The sequence below is a fragment of the Medicago truncatula genome, chromosome 7, assembly GCF_003473485.1.
Source record: "Medicago truncatula cultivar Jemalong A17 chromosome 7, MtrunA17r5.0-ANR, whole genome shotgun sequence".
Lineage (NCBI taxonomy): Eukaryota > Viridiplantae > Streptophyta > Magnoliopsida > Fabales > Fabaceae > Medicago > Medicago truncatula.
This window is the reverse complement of record NC_053048.1, coordinates 53,789,878-53,809,611: the sequence shown is the minus strand read 5'-3', so window position 1 is coordinate 53,809,611 and position 19,734 is coordinate 53,789,878. Positions and strand designations below refer to the sequence as shown.

The 19,734-nt window shown below is 32.7% G+C and overlaps 3 protein-coding genes across 3 annotated transcripts; 1 reads left to right on the top strand and 2 right to left on the bottom strand.

Annotated features, from left to right (window-relative positions):
• Nucleotides 1–3,329: 3,329 nt before the first annotated feature.
• On the top strand, nt 3,330–5,593 carry LOC11423163 (microtubule-binding protein TANGLED). The gene is made up of 4 exons (XM_003626241.4): nt 3,330–3,490; nt 3,560–3,702; nt 3,930–3,994; nt 4,443–5,593. Exons 1-4 carry the CDS (start codon nt 3,410–3,412, stop codon nt 5,441–5,443), a joined length of 1,290 nt encoding a protein of 429 aa, XP_003626289.1. The 5' UTR covers nt 3,330–3,409; the 3' UTR covers nt 5,444–5,593.
• Nucleotides 5,594–7,059: 1,466 nt separating this feature from the next.
• On the bottom strand, nt 7,060–7,845 carry LOC11432259 (F-box/kelch-repeat protein At3g23880). Its single transcript, XM_024771119.1, has one exon. It carries the CDS (start codon nt 7,843–7,845, stop codon nt 7,060–7,062), a length of 786 nt encoding a protein of 261 aa, XP_024626887.1.
• A 1,305-nt stretch (nt 7,846–9,150) lies between these two features.
• Nucleotides 9,151–15,563, bottom strand: LOC11421374 (mitogen-activated protein kinase kinase kinase NPK1). The gene is made up of 17 exons (XM_003626239.4): nt 15,122–15,563; nt 14,958–14,999; nt 14,091–14,156; nt 13,878–13,988; nt 13,722–13,802; nt 13,560–13,637; nt 13,363–13,445; nt 12,886–12,970; nt 12,711–12,811; nt 12,454–12,493; nt 12,244–12,300; nt 11,976–12,028; nt 11,673–11,820; nt 11,207–11,437; nt 10,759–11,087; nt 10,387–10,454; nt 9,151–9,737 (listed from the first exon to the last, which is right to left on the bottom strand). Exons 1-17 carry the CDS (start codon nt 15,413–15,415, stop codon nt 9,637–9,639), a joined length of 1,968 nt encoding a protein of 655 aa, XP_003626287.1. The 5' UTR covers nt 15,416–15,563; the 3' UTR covers nt 9,151–9,636.
• Between the last annotated feature and the right edge of the window lie 4,171 nt (nt 15,564–19,734).

The following is a 19,734-nucleotide window of genomic DNA, read 5'->3' as shown; positions in this document are numbered from 1 at the left end:
CCTTCAAAAAAAAAAAATGTTACAATTGGTGTTGCTTGGATTGCAATCATATCTACAAAGTCTAAGGTGTTTGGGTAGTATTAAAAATCTTTTGACTTTAACAATTTACTACCACTATAAAAAGATTTTTTTTTAGAGGACTAAAAAGAATCATTTGACTTTTTATCTCTTATAAATATGAGATTCGGATTATTTTTTCAACATAGAGGCCACTATTGCACATTTCTTGTGTAAAAAAAAACTATGGCACATTTCAAGATATCGAGGAAATTTTGTCAAAAAAAAATATCGAGGAAACAATATTGTATGGGTATTGATCACAGATATCCCGCATACTTATTGAATATCAATTGTGTCACGCCATGTATGCCATTCAAAATACCAAAACAACACATGTTAAATTACGCTCTCAAAAAAGCAGATCATTAAATAAACATGTAAAAGATTTTATGCTTACGGTCTTTAGAGAATTCTTTAGTTTTTTTTACTAAGATAATTCTTTAGTTTTTCATTCGGTTCTTTTCAAAGTAAGAAGAATATGTCCTCAAAAAAGAAGAATACGTATCATTTGCATTTGCTAGAAGAAAAAAACCTATTGGTATATTTGGATTAGCGTTTCAATTGCCAATTCACATTTTAAGGCAATTTTCAACGCGATTTTAAGAAGTTTTAAAATTAAACTTCCACATTGATGTGGTTTGCATTGCTACCATGATTTTTTAAAATGTATCGCTGTTCCACACATTCACTATGGAATATTCTTGAGGCAAAGGCTACGGTGGGAGACCTCGTTAGATATGATTGCCTTAAAATTAAATTACATCCAATGGTTAACATTCATTTTGCAAAAAACAAACAAAAAATAATTCAAGTCTCCTACGGTAGGAACCCAATAATTTACATGTTATATGATCCATTAGGATTGTGTTATTGAAACATCTATATTCATTATAAAAAAAAGGGTGTTTTTGGCATTGTTGGTAAAATTGGAAAAAAAATCCCAGCCAGTTTGTACAGGTTCCTGTGCCTTGTTTATTCTCCAGCAAACATTTCTCTAAGCAAGCATTTCTTTTCTTTTGCATATGTTCCCAACATGCTCACACATTTAACAATTCTTGATCTCACAAAAATTAAGCGAAAAAGGGCTTTTGGAGCGCTTCTACAAAACCAGCAAAGGAGTTTCTTTTTTAATGGTTGAAATTTGTTATCAAAGAAATGAGTTTGGGTTTGAGTTAAAGAAATTGGAATTGGGTTTGAGAGGAAAATTTATCTGGGTTTTACAAACAGATCATGAATATGTGGTGTTCTTCAGTCCAACGAGTGGAGCAGATAATGCTAGAATGGAAGAGCAACGAAGCTGAATTCAGATCTAGGTGAAAAGATAAATTTTTTATTTAAGAGGAAATTCCAACATTGCCCGACAGTTAATTGACTAACTTAATAAACACAAGTCATTTTAGTAAACCAAAAAAAAAAATAAAAAATCTTTTACACAGTCTCCTACGGTAAGAGATCCATTCACCTCTCCTACTATAAACGGCGTCTTCTTTTGAAGTTAAAGACTATGAAACATTGTTAACTAAAAAAATTTTATTTTTATTTTTATTTTTAATATGTAGCTAGCATAAGAATCATGACAGAAGTCTCTTTTCTTAACGTTCCTTTTGGCGAGTAAAAAAACATTTCTTTCTTTCTTTATCCTTAAAAAAAAAAAACATTTATTTTGGGTAAAATAAGTGATTTAGTTTTCTTTTAGAAGACAATGAAAAAGTTATCAACAAAAGAAAAACGACAATTAAAAAGCATTATGCTTTTTTGAGGGAAAAACATTTTTTAAAAAGAAAAATGATAACTTGTGTCCTAAAGAGACATAATATGAGAATTTAAAAATACTAGAATTAAAAATTAAATGTTGTATTGAGAATATAAGTTTTTATAAGCTTTTAAGACTATAAATATACAGTTTTTAAGATTAAAATTTTACATTTAGTTTCTTATCTTGTACCCTTAGAGCACAAGTTTACAAGACTCTTTTGAGAAAAAACATAAAGTTGAAACTAGCTACTAATTACTCCCTCCGTTTCTAAATATAAGTAAATTTTACCTTTTAGGTTCATTCAATTATTGATGTATGTGGTTCATACATCATTAAAAAATGAACTTAAAAAGTAAAATTTACTTATATTAAAAAACGGAGGGAGTATAATTTATTTACATGATTCAATAAGTGTTTGATTGATATAAATATAGCGAATGTAAAATGTAAATACCGAATGAAACAACTCAAACATAACATCCCAACAACAATCACAAGACAAACTATCAGAAACTTTTATACTCCCTCCGTCCCAAATTGTATGACGTTTTGGGCATTTCACACGTATTAAGAAATGTAATTAATACTGTGTGGGAAAGAGATATTATGAGTTGTTTTACAAAATTATCCTTAATAAATAATATGGGAAAGATAAATGAAAGAATTGAAAGAAGAAAGAGTAATAAATAGTTAAGGATATAATAGGAAAAGTAACATTAATGTTTCATTGGTATTGTAAAGTGACATACAATTTGGGACAAATATTTTTTCTAAAGTGACATACAATTTGGGATGGATGAAGTAGTATTGAATAATGTTTTGTCTTATTATGTTTGGTGAAAAAAAATACTTTCTCCGGTCTCAAATGTGAGCAACTTTTCATTTTTTAGGTTCTTTCAACAAATGATGTATGTGATCAATATTATATATCACATATAAATCATCATTTATTGAATGAACCTAAAAAATAAAAAATTGCTTACATTTGAGACGGGAGTAAGTATTTTGGTAAATTATTTACTTACATCCGTCATAATTATAAGAGCCTTTTTCTCTTCAAAAATTATAAGAGCCTTTTACATTTTTTCTGTCTTTTTTAATAAGACTCTTTTCAAATTTGTAATCCACGTTAATTATTTCTTTACCAATATACATATTTATGTTACATATTGTCTTGTAACATGTAATCATTTTGTTAAGAGAAATGATATTTGAACATCCATTCAGTGACAATTTTTGCAACAATTTTCTCTCTCATACTCAGTATTGCTATGGTTTCCGTGCCAATACCAATTTTTTCTTTATAAAATATGGTTGTCAAATAAGTTGTCACGAAATTGATTGTTGAAATAAGACTCATCTTTTTTTAATAAGCGTGTAAAACTCAAAAGTACACCTGAGTTATTAATCATTTGAAAAAGAAAAAACAGAATGGCGCAGGAAAGTAGCCGTTGGTGGCATACCGACCGTTGCAATTTATTGGAACGTTGATCATTTATTAATAATTTTCAATTCATGTTTCTCTTTCACTTCTTAGGGTCAGACACAAAGAACAAATTCAGATTCTGAGACTTGTAAACTAAACTAAAAAAAATGGTCGCCAAAACCCCACCCAGACAACGTAACATGTTAGCTGTTCTAAATCCAATTCTTATCAGACAAACACTCAACAAGGTATTTTCATTTTCCTTAATCCATTTCTAATTACCTGAATTATATTTAATTGTTATGATTCTTTTGAAGGTGGATCAGTGCATGGATCGGTTACAAGAACTTCAATTCACTGTGGCCGGTGGAACAAAGCTGGTTTCTGGAGTTAATCTAAGTCCTCGTAGCACCACAACTTATCTCAGAACAAGTCTAAGATGCAAGCAAGAATCTATTAGGTACATCTTGCCTTTTGCTTTCAACACATTCATTCTCATTGTCTCTCAGAAATTCTCAGGGGCGTTATTTAATCTAGAGTTCCTTCCAAAGGATTGTTCCTTCTATCTTAATTGATTGATTAAGTTGCTATTAATAGTTGTATTGCCTAGTTTTCTTTAAAAATTAAATAAATATTTGTATTGTATGTTATTAACTCAATTGTTTATGTTATGTTGATAATTTGAAGGATCAAGAATAGTGCACAAAAAACATCTCCGCTGGGGAAGTTTCCCAAACCAGCTAATTTAGGAGGTACAGTGCCTTTGCTTGCTCTCTCTGTCTCAAACCAAAGTCAATTTTAAGTTCAAACAGTTCAAATTGTGGTGTTCTTGTTCACGGCCCGCGATCTTGATATTTCAGACAATTGTGTTTGATGCAACCTCAATGGCAGTTGCGTTGTGGTTGCAGAAAACATAAAAAACCTTATCTCGTGCAATCAAGATTGTGGCACCGGACCTTTTTCTCACCATATTCACGAATGTCACAAAGTCGGAAACCACCAACTACTCGGCTGCATAACAATACATTGGATGTCTGAGTTAAAAATTGAAACCAATTACATTGAATCGTTTGGCATTCGTGAGTTTCGGGATAACAATGCTTCATGACATTTAGCATTTTTTCTTTTTTGTAAACCCTTCTCAATTCTCTATTCTCAATTCATTCATGCTTTTTCTTATAAGTAGCAACTTTGATGCAGGTGAGTGGAGGCAAATGTCATTGCCTGCAATGTTTGTAGGGGAAACTGTTATAGAAATTTTACAGGCAAGTCAATTTGCCAGGGAAATAGTTTCTTCAGTTGGTGCAAAATCTGCAGTGGAGGACCCAAAAACACCACTATCCCGAAACTCATACAAAAAAGAAGACTCTGAAAACACACAGCTCAGAGCTAAAAGGAGGAAGGAGAAGCAAAATAAACAACAGTCTGATTCGCCACCATTACCATCTCAACGAGTGCGTTCCAGAATCAATTTCAAGGTCTCTCCTCCGAAAAAAGTAAAAGACCTTGATAAAGAGAAAGAGAAAAACAAGTATTTAGCAAATAGGGTATCTCCTAGGAATAGGCCATGGGCTAGAAAGACAGTACTATTTCCCAACCCTTTATTCTCTTCAACTTCTTCACATCAGCAACAATTTTGCAAGACAAGATCACCTGTTATATCAAGAAATAGAGCAACAACAACGCCACACAAGTTTAGGATCAAATCACCTCATAAGTTTCTGATCGAAACACCAAATAGCGTAACATCAACAACACCACACAAGTTTCGGATCCTATCACCACATAAATTTCTGATCAAATCACCAGCTTCACCCAAGAGACCTACAAGATTGAACTCTCCAAAGAGATGTGGTGCTGCATCAAAATCGAGTCGACCTTTGTCTCCTCCTAGATTGGTTGCACCAACAAAGAGCAAGAGAAGTGTACAGAAAAGTGATGGATTAGTGTGTTTGAATAGGAGTTCTCTAAAGAGCAAGAAAAATGATGGATTGGTGTGTTTGAGCAAGAGTTCTCCAAAGAGATCAACTGCATCAAAACTACGTCGATCTTTCTCTCCTTCGAGAATGGTAACAAGGCTAGTTTCACCATTGAAGAGCAAGAAAAATGTACAAAAAGTTGATGGCTTTGTTAGTGGATTGAAACAGAGACCAGCTACAACAGTACAATTGCCCGGTCCAAAATTTAAGAACATATTGTGATATATTTTCAATTTCATTGTATTTATTTCATAAGGATGTCAAGCTCAAGCAATTCTATACTGTATCAATACTATAATAGATAGATATTCTTTTGTTTTTCATGTCAATGCAAGCTTTGACCAAATTAATATATTTGGAATTTCATGTCAATCCTTTTGTGTTGTGTAAAAACAGTTTATTTTGTCCGGGTGTAAAAATAGTAATTTCTGCAGTCTTTCTCACCGTAAGTTTTTCTTGGGAAGTTTGATATCAATCAACACTGTAGTTCCCAAGTCCTCGTTGTTGTGATGTGTCAAGTGTAAGGTAAATTTCCAAATTGAATGAAAGAGTTGGGATTGAACAACATATAAGTGAGATGACCCGTAAATTCATTTCTTAAGGTTTTGTGTGAAGATAAGGTGTCCAATATCACTGTTTGGTTGTTCTTAGTTCAATGTGCGCAGTGAGACTCCCCATCATGGACCAACACTTATAAATGTAATGAATCAATGTATGAGAAAAAAACATTGACCGTGTTTTAGTGAAGAATTTGGAACCTTTTGCTTTTGCCCCACTGCTTAACCAAAGAATTTAGGCATCAACTGTTACAGGAGTCGGAGTAGTAGATTAGACATAGACCCATTAAACGGACCAACACAAACCACTATTTCATTCATAAGATAAAATCAACTAAGAATAGGTTTTCCATAGCATCATTTACCAATTACCCCTCCTCAACTACTTAGTACAATGCCAATGTCTATACTAAAAATGTTGATTTCCAGCAAGCCCTGCAAGTCCTAGATTATATAACAGAATAAAAAGCTTTAACTTTATTATTATTGTTTTAATTTTAAACAACTTAATTATGAAGTTTGGAAACTAGTAGCAACTGAGCACAGCCTATAATTAAAACAACTTAATCATGAATAGTGATGCCTCTGAGAACAAACCATCAAATCTGCAATGGGTGGTCTGATCATGTAAATAAATACAAAAACAAATAAACTCCCATTGAATAGTGAAGCACTGTGACACAACAACATTTTAGACAATCTTACCTGATGTTGCACCTTTATCAGACTTCTTGACTCATATTTAAATCTTCCTCTTCCTATCATTGCCTATCAACAGTTTTCAAACATTGATATCTCTCATACTTATGGCCATCAAATGAACTGATATGGACTAGTGCTTCAAAAGTTCAACACATGAAGCTGCATGCCTACCCCCAATTTAGTAGGAGGTGTGATTGAATCAATTCTACTAGCAAGGAATATAATCAGAGCAAAAGAAAAACATGTTTTTTTAACAATCATAGTATGCAATTGAAACCACCAATACAATTACATTGAAGAAAGAAGGAAAAACTGAAAAGTTGAATGATTGAATTGGATGTAAAATTAAATTAAAATAGAGATGACATATAAAGAAATGAATAAGGATATGGACTAAAAGGCATAAATGTACTAGTGACATCCACATGCTTCCAAACAAACAGAAGAAGAGTTATAAAACAAAATAATTATTAAATAGTAGTGAGTTGCTTGAAATAAGAATTGTAACTAAAGCTGTTGTTGTAGCTCCACTAATCTCATTTCTTCTCCAGCCATCCCACAAATGTCTTGACATGCTTTCTAAATGTAAGAAACAAAACTTTCAACGTAAACCTTGGCAGAGAACCAATGTATTTCATTGATAATTTTAGTTCTCTTTGCTGTATTATCCCTCAAATTATATAGAATTGCTCGCTGTTCTTGATTGTTGGCCAATATTCGTGTATCACTTTGATCATAAAGGTGCAATGGCGACAACTGACAATATTCCAAGTCAGCAAAATCATGAAATCTAGTCCGAAGATTTTGGTAACTAATTTTAAGAAGTTGAGTCCAAGGCTCTTCAACTCCGAATATTTTCATCTGCCACATAATGAATTCAGTTCTTTTGAAATCATGAGAAAAGCACAAGGAGCCCTTCAATATACATACAGACGGCTTAACATTTGACATTTCATCAAAACCACGAGGAGGCATCAACCGCGTGAATGATTTTGTTTCCGTATAAAGTGAAACAATCGCAAATTCCTTAGCCTTAATATTCTCCTCCCAACCATAAACACTAACAAGACGATCCTGAATGGCCAACCAATTAAGACGACCATTCAAATACACACCATCACTCCCACCCTGATTTTTATAGCAATTAGGAAGAGGAACCGCAGGAAAACTTTGAATAGTTCTCCAAATATTATCACCCACACTCAAAACTTGCACATGAGTTCTATTTTCAACTACATCCAACGTTAACATTACAACCTTATAAGTCTCCGATGAATTATCAAAACCAAAGGCAAACTTGTAATAGGTATAGAGGCCCCTCATAAGATAAGAAAAATGACCCAACTTATTTGACATTGTACCCATGGCAGGATTCCATAAACGGAACCAGACCCCTCTGATGGGTGTATGATGACAAAGCACACAAAACAATCCATTGCAAGAAGAACCAATAGCATTTTGACAATCCCTCTCTTTAAATTGATAATGAGGGTAATGAGGAAGGTATATAAACTGCACGGGGAAGGGAAGATCACTAACGAAGACATTGTTAGGTTAGTTTAGTGTCAAGTAAGGGTTTCGTGCGGAACACGTAAGATGAAGTTTGATAAATATAGGATCGGAAATAATAGATTTCCAAGATTTGCAACACATCTCATTCGCATAAGAGATTTCACATCGGAGAAGGAAAGAATCTCAATGATATAAGGTCATCAGGGAGGCTTGTGTCGCGTTGTCGTCGTCGAGCACGTGATTTAGCTCTCATTAGAGCTTTGCACTTGTCGACTATGAGGCCAAACATGCTCATCGGAAAGCGGCGGAGACGATTCTGTTGTCTCCTCATCTCATCACTTTTAAGTTTTAAGACAGACATTAGTTAGTTATGCTGTACGGTTCCCATCCTCATTTATTTTTTAATTATAAGATTATTTAGAAAAAATCTTCATCATTCTTTTTTTAGTTATACTATCATTTATTAATATTACTATTTGTTTTGAAATTTGAAAAATCAACATTGAATATATTTATATGTAAAAGGAAAATCAACAATTTTTCTTAATACCTATAATTTTTATAAAATAATCATATGTTAAAGGATTGAGCCGTTTGGAATCTAAACGTACTCCGACTCATAATACCAAGGTCTTGCCACTAAGTTAGGGATTTAAATTCTCTCCATTGAAAATTTTCTCAAGTTTTCTCCATTTTCAATCTCCACAAATAAAATGCAACAAGCACTTTTTTTTATAATTTAATTCTTAAAAAAACTTGAGAGAATTTTCAACGGAAAGAATCCAAATCCATGACCTAGTGTGAATTTTTGTTTAAAGTACTGTCATAAATAATAATAATAATAATAATATACATTGTAACATGAATTTTTAAGTGTTAATATTTAAATATAATTATTAATTGAGTAACCAAAAAGATATATATTTAGCCAATTTTGAACATTTGTGGTCGAGACTTAGTTATATATTTCTGTTAAATAATTGAAAATTAAATATGTAGAACTATTTATTATTGACATGTTATTACTTAACTAACAAGTTAAACTACACAACAAGTAGCGCATAATGGTCAGAAACACCTCATAAACTTCTGTGAATTTCGACTAAAAAATAACCGTGAATAATGGTAGCGGATTTAGAAGCAAATTTAGAGACATGGTCAGAAACAAAGAAAAGAATAGTTCACACCATAGAATAGTCAAAAATCCATCTTGATATATGTCCATCTAATCTAATCACACTAGTATCACACTGATAAATCAAACTGCAATTACCATTGGAAAAAAAACAGAGGCAAGTGGCACCAGTTCCATAGGCAATCTTGCGCCACACATTTCGGATTATTTATATTTTCATTATATAATGGGAATCATCATCATCATAATATAATGGGAATACTTGAGACGAGCATCCATCTCAAGCCCAAAGGAAAGCCAAAAATTTCAAGCAACACCTGTGTATAGAGCTTTACATAACACAACAGCACGGACGGGCTAAGCATGTGAGATATGTCAAAATGACACAACGATTAAATCGGAGATCAGATCGGATATATATAATATTGACAACCCCAGCAAAACTGCAGCAACTCGTGTTTTCAATTGACGTTCACGAAGACCGGATGAACGCCCTTACAAGACAGGTATTAGCTGGGAGAAGCAAATCTTGTCCGCTCTCTCTGTCGATGTAAAGCTCGATCCTTTGGTGAGGATGTCTTTCCTGCCATATTAGCTTGGCGCATCATTTCTGCAACATTGTCCAAAAGCCACACATAAATAAATGAATGATATGCCAAAATGCTACTAGGTATCACACTTTGTAAGCTTGAAGGATTGTAAAGCCCTAACATATTTATAGGCACTGATATGCCATTAATCATTTTATATAGTGGGATTTTTGTTGATACAAACAGCAGCATTGTCTATTGCAGATCAAGGAAAATAGCAGTTTGTTCAAATTCTGCAGCGCATGGGTGCTAAACGCTATTTCACAATATATTGTACTAAACAGCATATCGCGGAACAATAGCCATTTGTTCAATTTCACTGTGCAATGATGCTATATTTTTTTTTTTGGTGGTGAATGATGATGCTATATTTAACAACACTGGACAGCAGTTAAGTAATAATTATTACGTTGGTTTGTCAAAATAAAAATTATTACATTGGTTATTTGTATCAAATATTGTAAGATTTAAACAATAGGTTCTTATATTTCATATATTTGAAAGGTATATGAGATGTTAATCTTAAAAATCTCGAAGATATTAAACAATTTAATATTAACGTTAAAATTCAATAGATATATTCTAATTCAAAGGTGAATTTAACATTCTCTAAATATTGCTTTAGTTTAACTCCAAAGATAAATAAATAAAGTTAGAAAAACTTCTAACCTCGTTTTCTCTCAAGCTCCTGGTCAAGCTCTTCTTTCCACTTCCTCTGTCTCTCGGAAAAGCTTAAACTGCAAGTGAAGCATAGTGTTATTAAATTACTGTATCTTTTAAAATGTTTGATGTTGTGAAAGGATTTTAATTGTAATACACTGTTAGTGTAAAAGATTAAAGTCATAACCAGTCATTTCATTGTTAGCAAATCATAACCAATCATATGTGTGACTTTAGAAGCAGGTATGATTAAAGTCAAACATAATTAATGGTCTAATGGTTATGATCGATTGACTGTGTAGTAAGTATTTACACTGACAGTGTATATGAATTAAGTCTAATGTGAAGCAAAGCAAGGAAAAGAATTAACACAAATAAAACCTTGGGCTAAAGGGCTCCTGTTGAGAGTCAACTGTCATTCCTTTTCGTTCATTAATGGGAGATGCTGGAACATCCTGTGAACCATGACTATCTACATTGCCAACGGTTGACCTGCCATTACTTCCAGGACTTCCAGCATTGTCAACTGCTTTAGATGGAGAACTATTTGGTACCCGACTTGGCGACTTGCTTTTAGGAGGTAATTTCAAGTATTTTCGACCGGAGATATCATCACTTGGGCTGTCAATCACAGTGGGAGAACAAGATGCGTTTAAACTGTTGAAAAACTCTTCATATAAAGGTGTCTGCAGTTTTTTCAGTTCAAGAGCCTGTCATAAATGGAAAGTCATCATTCATCATTGTCATTAAACAGCAGTTTGTAGACGAAAATATTGATGAAAAGTTTAATGCAGAACAGCTAACTTGATTCCATCTAAAAACAAAATACCTTCTCATCCAAAAAAGCTCTAATTTTGACCTCTGTGAGCTCCTCATCTTCTTCTGACAGAGATGGCACACATGGAATGGGTAGATCTTTCTGTTCCTTATTGGACTCCAGTTGAACACGTGACATGTAACCTTCATCAGTGTCCAGACTAACTTCTCTATTTTCCAGCTCTGGACTTGCATCAAATTTACACCCCCAATCATCGGAGGGATCAGACATCGGGTTGAAACTCTACATTAAAAAAAGTTTTTTCAGAAGTTGTTACTTTCATAAATGACACACACCTCCCCTCTATTTATCAAAAAACATTCACCTCCCCTGATTATACACACCGTTTAGCACCGTTAGCTCTATCCACTCACCACTAAAGAGAATGAAATACTACTTTTTCAATTAAAGAATCCTCAGGGAAGGTCAATGTAATTTTCCCTAAATAAAATAAAAACAAGGACTTGAATGCAAGAACCTCAATATTATCTGGCATCAATGACTTGTATTTGATATCACACTCTGAGAACTCTTCGTTGTCATCAATCACACACATGTCATCATCATTGTTCATTCCCCATAAATGATTGTTTCCCGAATTCTGAGGATTTACTGTTGAGCAAAGTCTACATAAATCACAAACATTTGTTAACCAAAATCCTTTTATTGTTTATTAGAATCAACAAATAATATACAGAAAAGTCCATCTGCTTTACATGTGCAACAGAGAGAAAAAAAAGTGCCAGATCTTAAAATTAAGAAAGAATGTTTCAACACTTACAAGGATTCAACGTTTGGAGCACATGATGACGGCGAAGAAGCTCCAAAACTTCCCTGTCAGAAGCAAAAGTTAACTCAAATTTTAATTAAAGATATGCAGGAATTTTATTGAAGATGACGGCAAATTTTTAATTAAAGATATGCAGGAATTTTATTAAAGATGACGGCAAATTTTATTGAAGATATGCAGGAATTTTATTAAAGATGACGGCAAATTTCTTTGAATATACATGGAACAACATTTCAAATATTACTTGAATTATACACACCATGGCAGTATATGACTGAGGGGCCAAATCCACAGTTTCACCGGTTACAAAGGGATGCTGCAGTTGATTACGAACTAAACGTTAATATCAGGGTGAGCTGAATATTTCATGCAAAACACTGATAATAACAAGGTAGAATCCACTACTGATCAATAGCAGTAGTTCTAGCTTTCATATGCAGAGTCAAAAGATAAATGCTCGTAGAATCACCTGAAGAAGTTCTGATGCTGATAGCCTCAAAATTGGTTCCCTACAAAAGGATTACATATTTTAATGAGACATTTGTAATCTGCCGATTAACATTTGAAATTAAAGCATCTCTCTTTTGCATTCTACTCTCTTACACACACGCGCAAATGAATAATAAAAATCATCTCACCCTAAAATGTATAAAAGTATTTAGTATGATCAATTCCTGCATATCTACATTATAAAAGGAAAGCAGGAGAAAATTAAAAGGAGCATACTTCTGCAAGCACTTTAGCAGAAAATCTTTTGCTCCAGAAGAGAGATGATCAGGGATTGGTGGATGAGACTTAGTTGTCCCTATATGGAAGAGAGCAGCAACCTGAAATCCCATTATTTTAGTAGATATTCAGAGAGCACTTCAAACATAATTTCAAAAGACAATTCATAATATACCTCTTGTTGGTATTGCTGGCTCCAAGGAGGCTTTCCAGTGGCCATCTCAATCACTGTACAGCCCACGCTCCATATGTCAGCAGAGCTGAAAAAATAAGCATCAGCGTATGAAAACATTGATATTTAGTTTCAAAAGCATTCTGATAATTCCTGCAGCTAACATTTTTCAATATTTTGAGAAAGAACTTTATTTTTGGACAATAGACATAATGATTCACAACTTATATACAAACAGATAGTTACACGTGAAATATCATTTTTCCTCTTTTCCATCTTTTATCCACATTATTTTCTGTGTTTCTCTCTTCACTCTCATCTGCACTATTTGCCAGGTGCTAAATACCATCTCTCTATTTTCAGTTTAGACTACACCGAGTGACATCTGACTAGAAGAAACTTTCAGTTTTATTCATGTCAAAGCATATAAAAAACAGAGCAGCATATCATAATATACGTGAATAGGGTTAATGTCCTTACAAGCTATGACCAGTCTGGAGAATAACTTCAGGAGCCATCCAATATGGAGTACCCTTCATAGACTTGGCACCAGACATGGTAGCCTAGAATAAAACAATGCACCTCTTAAACAATAATACAAATACAATATCCTTCACAAAGGTAAAGCAGTATATATAATGTCATTATAGTAGAGTGACAGATATGAGTTAGATTACCAGCTCAACGACTTGTTTGGATGCTCCAAAATCCGCAAGTTTTATGCATCCTTTATTATCTACAAGAATGTTGGCCCCCTGAAATGAATATATACTTGGACATCAGTAACCGAAAAAGAACCAGGCTTGCATGCATATCAATGAGATGATAAGTAAAGCAACCTTAATGTCCCTGTGCATGATTCCATTTTTGTGCAAGTACTCAAGTCCAAGCAATATCTGCTCAGTGTAAGTTCTTATGACCTGTTGAAAGAATTAGTTGAAATAGTTTGGCATAAAGAATGACCAAAGTAGAATGGTTCAGTAGCTAGAACTTACCGCCTCAGGAAAAGCTCCAAACTTCCCCAAGAGTGAAGATATGGATCCACCAGGGACAAACTCTAGGAGAATATTTAAGGTATCTTCTTCTCTAACAGTACCCAAATATCTCTACAGCAAAAAAAGAAGAAAAAAAAAATACCCAATCAAGAGATAGTCTAGGTGAACGAATAGGCTTATCGATATTGTTTAGTAATATAACATCATACTTACAACAATGTTGGGATGTGAAAGATCTTTAAGCAGTTTGACTTCTTCCTCAAGCTCTTTTACGTGAGCCTGTCAGTAGTATGCAAAACATTAACCAAAACCGCATATGGTCTCTTCTTCCAGTTCAATTCATATTGCAAATACTATAATCACAGTCCAAAATCTGAATCATGCCACAAGCAAGTCTTCTCAATCAGTGTGGTCATATATTGGCCATGACGGCGCCACGACCGATTGCGTTGTCGGATTTCTTGGCAACCGTCATAGCGTTTTATGGAGGCTAAAAATGAGAGATTTTTGGTTTTCTGTCATAGTCTGCCATCTGCTATTGATAACGCTGCTCTCTATCTTCTTCTTTTTTTTGGCCCGTAGACGGGGTGGTAAATATATCACATGGAATTCGCACACACAAATGGGAGGTCCCGGGTTAGAACCTGGGGCACTACACCACAGATATCCGGCCTAACAATTTCGGCATTTGCGACTTATACACTGCTCTCAGTCTTACTATATTTATAGTATTTTATAGAATATAAATTTAACAAATCCGACAGTTGAACCATCCGATATTGACATGATGATCATTTACGCCAAATCTCAGAAAAATGGAATAATCATAGGGTTGTAAACTGAAAATTGGTATTAACTCTTATTTTAAACTACATTATACAGTTAAATGAAGTTGTTGGATGATGAAGTATCAATAATTTTTTAAATAATATGAAATTTAACATATGATCTATTTAATTAGAAATTTGAATTAAATGAATAGATTTATTGAATTCATAATCTCCAAAAAAAGAAAATATTTAAATGGAGTAGCATGAAAATGATGTAGTTGAGGCGATGAGAAGCAGTTAAACAACAAACCTGTGCCTTCTCTTTTGAAGCACTACTTGCTGCAATCAAAACCTGAAAAATGAATCAAACAAGTAAACAAAATCAACGTAAGCTTTAAAGTTAAATCCAAAACCAGTTGAAATCAAATTAAACACAATTAAAGAAAGTTGAAGAATCGATTGTGAAATGAATACCTGTTTGACAGCAAGAAGCTCTCCAGAATCGAGATTCATACCAACGTAAACATGACCAAAGGCACCACAACCGATCAACTCGCCTTTGCGCCATCGAATTGGAGGAGGAATAGGCGGAGAAGGAGAAGGAGGAGAAGGTTTAGAGAAAACTCTAGAATTACGGATGCAATAACCGATCTTATCAACTAGGGTTGTTGTTCCTCCTACTCCGATTGAATGATGATGATCTTCGTTGTTCTCCGGTGAAGCACGGAATACCAGTGACCGGCGAACTGATCCGAAAATGTCTTGCATTTGTGAAGAGTGGTGATGAATGTGAGAGCCGTTACGTTGCGTTGAACATAAGAGAAGTAAGAAAGAAACTACACAAAGGAAAGAAAGAGGGTAGAAGAGGGAAAAGACGAAGGAGAGTGTATTTTCAAATTTTATCAAATTAAAAATAATTACATTAACTTTTCTTAATTAATTTGGAACACTTCTATTTCCTTTTTAATTTTAAATAAACATTATTATATTATGTCCATCTTTGTTGAACACACATCATTACATTGACATCCTTCTAAATAAAAATCATTATTATTCATCACTTGACCCTTCATTATTCTAAGGATTTTCCTTTCTTGAAAAAATAAATAATAGATGCAGTATTTTTATGGAAATATCATAGGTTTTTTTTTGTTATTAAGGATGAAGCTACTACTATTCCACTATTAATAAATAAATAATCAAAGCACCCTTTACATTATGTAATGGGCAAAATGTAAGTTTGGTTTTAAGAGAAAAAAATTAGAATAGAAGGAAAAAAAATTGTATTGGTATACAGATTATATTAATTAATTGTCAGAAAAAGATTATATTAATTAAGTTCATAAAAAAAATTATATAAATTAAGTTGAAACTTTTTTTCACTAAAATCAGATTCCAAGAGAAAACAAGTCAAGTTTGAGTTACGGCATAAAATTGGGGAGAAAAAGAAGTAAAAGGATTTTTTTTACGGGCAAAAGGAAAATATTTTTTATAGTTAGACTGTTGATGAAAAATAAGAATAATAGAGAAAAAAATATATATATTTATACTATATATACTCCCTCCGTCCCATAATATAAACAAAAAAAACATATTTTCTTTGTCCCAAAATATAAGTAAAAAAGACAAACTTTTATTTTTTTCAATATTTTTTTTTTGTTATTCTCATAAAATTAAATGCAAATTACATTCAATATTCTCTTTCTTTCATTTTTTCCATAACCAATAGCCAATGAAAATTGTTTTTACATCTTCCTATAAAACTTTTTTCAAAGAAAACACAAAAAACTATACTCCAAATTCTTATGTTTTAGTTTTCTTAATAAGTGTGATTTTTGTTTTTTTGCTTATAATTTGGGACGGAGGGAGTAAAGAAAATTACCTCCTCTTTCAGCACTTTTAGGCTGGTCTTTTCCTTTTCAAAAATACCCTCAATTTTCAATACAAATAACACATATAACTAAATTAAGAATAATTTAAATATTAAAACAAATAACAAACACGATATGAATATATATGTATATTTTTTTCCTTTCATCATTTAAAAAGTGTAACAAACTAAATGAGTATATTTATACTTACTTTTTCATTATTCCAATTATATCGTTAAACAACTTTTTTTTTTATAATAAAAATTGGGCTAAAATATGATTTTGGTCCCTGCAAATATGTCTCGTTTTGGTTTTAGTCCCTGTAAAAAAAATTTGTTGTTTTTGGTCCCTGACTCCACTTTTGTGATGATTTGCACACGTGACACATGATGACTGAACCCATTTATTAGAGAAATAGTCCCTGCAAAATATTTTGTTTTTGAAAATAGTCCCTGCAATAGTACCTGCAGGGACCAAAAACAACAAAAAAAATTTACAAGGACTAAAACCAAAACGAGACATATTTGCAGGGACCAAAACCATATTTTAGCCTAAAAATTGTTGTTGGCGTCACTAAGAAAAAGAATTTAGATTATATTTTTTTGTTATATTGTTGGTGTAATTGAAATAGATAATCATGGTTAGTTTGATTTGTTATAACTTGTAAGCAACAAACATTTATATTTTTAATTTTAATGAAAATCAAAATTTCATAAAAAAAAAAAAAACACCGTTCATTATTTTCAAACGTTAGCGCAATAAAAAGAGCGGAAAGACGGTGGTCCGTCTTTTCGCTAGTAACAAATAGAAATTAGAGGGAAAAATATGACAAACAATACCTAAAAAAAAAAAGTTTCAGCCTCCGATAATAATATAGGAGAGGGGCAATCTTAGTATGGGTGGCATTTAGTATGGGAAAGGGGAGTTGTTTCCCATCATAGCAAAGCTAATCTTGACCATTAGATAAAGTAGAGAACATACTTCTATTATACATACTTAACACCAGATTTTTTTTCCATGCTCACCAACCACTTGTTGTCCCAAACTCTGCTCCTTCTTGTATCTGTTTTTTTTTTTTTCTCTTGTATATTTTGGCAAAAATTACAATGATAGAGAAAAACTACTATTCTTTTCCTCAAGCTTCAGGAAGCTTTCAAGGAAGAAGTCAAGAATTGCTTCTCTCCAAAACAAAATGAGGAGTTTCCTTCCAGTTTAAACAGATTGGAGTTCAACTGATTCATAACCTCTTATACTTACTTAATCCCATCTTTCAAATTTCAATTAATAAAAAATTCACAGATCCAGAGACATCAAATAATTAAACTAACATAAAGACCCAAAATTTTAAGACCCGATTGCAAAATAAAGAACAAAATCCTTGAATTGAATTTGGGTTTGGTTTTTAGATTGGATGAATTCTTTTTAGGGGTTAGAGAGAACCATATACCCAATGGAAATTTTTCCATGAATAGGTTTGTATCCTGATCTTGGCAGGGGTTCAATTATAAACTTCAAACCCATTAACAAAGCTTGTCAATTTTCATAAATTCTAATTGAAATTTCTTTTATCATGTTATGTTTTAATTTATTTGTGGCTCTGTTTGGTAAAAAGAGCTTATAGCTGATGACTGATAGCTGATAGTTTATAGCTGATGACTGATAGCTGATAAACGTAAAATGACATAAAAGGACATTCATAATAAAATCTATATCAATTGATAAATAAAATATTTTCTTTACAAAAAAGTAGAATACTTAAAATTTAATAATTCTAATTTATTATTTTAATATATATATTATATATGTATGTATATATTTTATATACTATTTTTTTTTTTTTTTGGTCAGGTAGCCTAGTGGCTGGAGCTCACACATTTTAAATGTGGAGGAGTGGGGTGTCCGGAGTTCGAACCCCGACCCCTGCATATAAAATGCATTTGTCCCTACCAACTGAGCAGAGCTCACGGGACATATACTATTGTTAAAAAGAAGCGAAACAATATATGTTTTTTCTTTTGTAAGAAAAATGTGTAACATGTATTACTAGACAATATATATATAAAAACAGTACAAAAAAAAATGATTAAAGAAAAAGCACAATAAAAACAATATTATATAAAAGCACGTAACAAAATATAAACGCAACGTTAAAAAAACAATATAAACGTAACGTTTATTTAAAAAAATATAAACTTAACGTCATTAAAAAAAAATATAAATGTAACATTACTTCAAAGAAAATATATAAACGTGACATCTTTCATATATATAAACGTAACATTTAATAAATTATAAAGGGGTAGAAATGGGTTTTAGATAAATCAATAAGGATAAAAATGGAAGAAAATATGATAAGCTATAAGCTCAAACGCTACTTGAAGTAGCTTCTGAAAAATAGCTTATAAGCTCATGAAATAAGTTATAAGCTCGTTGTAAAAAAGCGTTACCAAACAGAGCTTTTTTTTGTCAGACGAGCTTATAAGCTATAAGCTCTTTTTGGGAGTTACCAATCAGACCCTATGTAATTTTTGCTCACTGTAGAGAGAAGAAAGAATCACATGCCCATGTAAGTTTTGCCATTGAAATATAGGGAATAGATTTTGAAAAATCTATTTTTTCTGTAACTGCCGATGGTTGAAGGAGATCGTCGATGGTGAATGGGTGTGGGGAAAAAAAATTGGTGTTGAGTGTCTATGATAAAATTATGTTCTCTACTTTATCTAATGGTCAATATTTACTTTCTCATGGTGGAAAACAACTCCTCTTTCCCATACTAAACCCTCGGTGGCATTTAATTTGGGAAAGACTAGTTTTTCCCCACCATGGGAAAGCTTTTTCTGACCATTGGATCTAATAAAGAACACATCTTTATCATGAACTCTCAGTATCAAATCTCCCTCACTTTCTCTCTCCACCTCCTCCCAACAACAAACTTCCTTCCACACCATCGATGACACCTACTCTTCCACCACCACCACCCCATTCCCCACCCTCCTCCCAAATCACCACTGCCATCCAAAATCAAATACACATATTTTTGAAAATGTATTGTTGATGATAATAAGAAAGTGTTGTATTAGATTTACTTGAAAATGGGTTGATGATTATGAGAAGCTTTATGGATTGTGTGGCTACCGCTTAAAAATGAACTCAACACCCTTTGTTTCTAAGAACCCCGTGTCTCCTATTTCTGTGTTCTTCACCCTAAATATAATA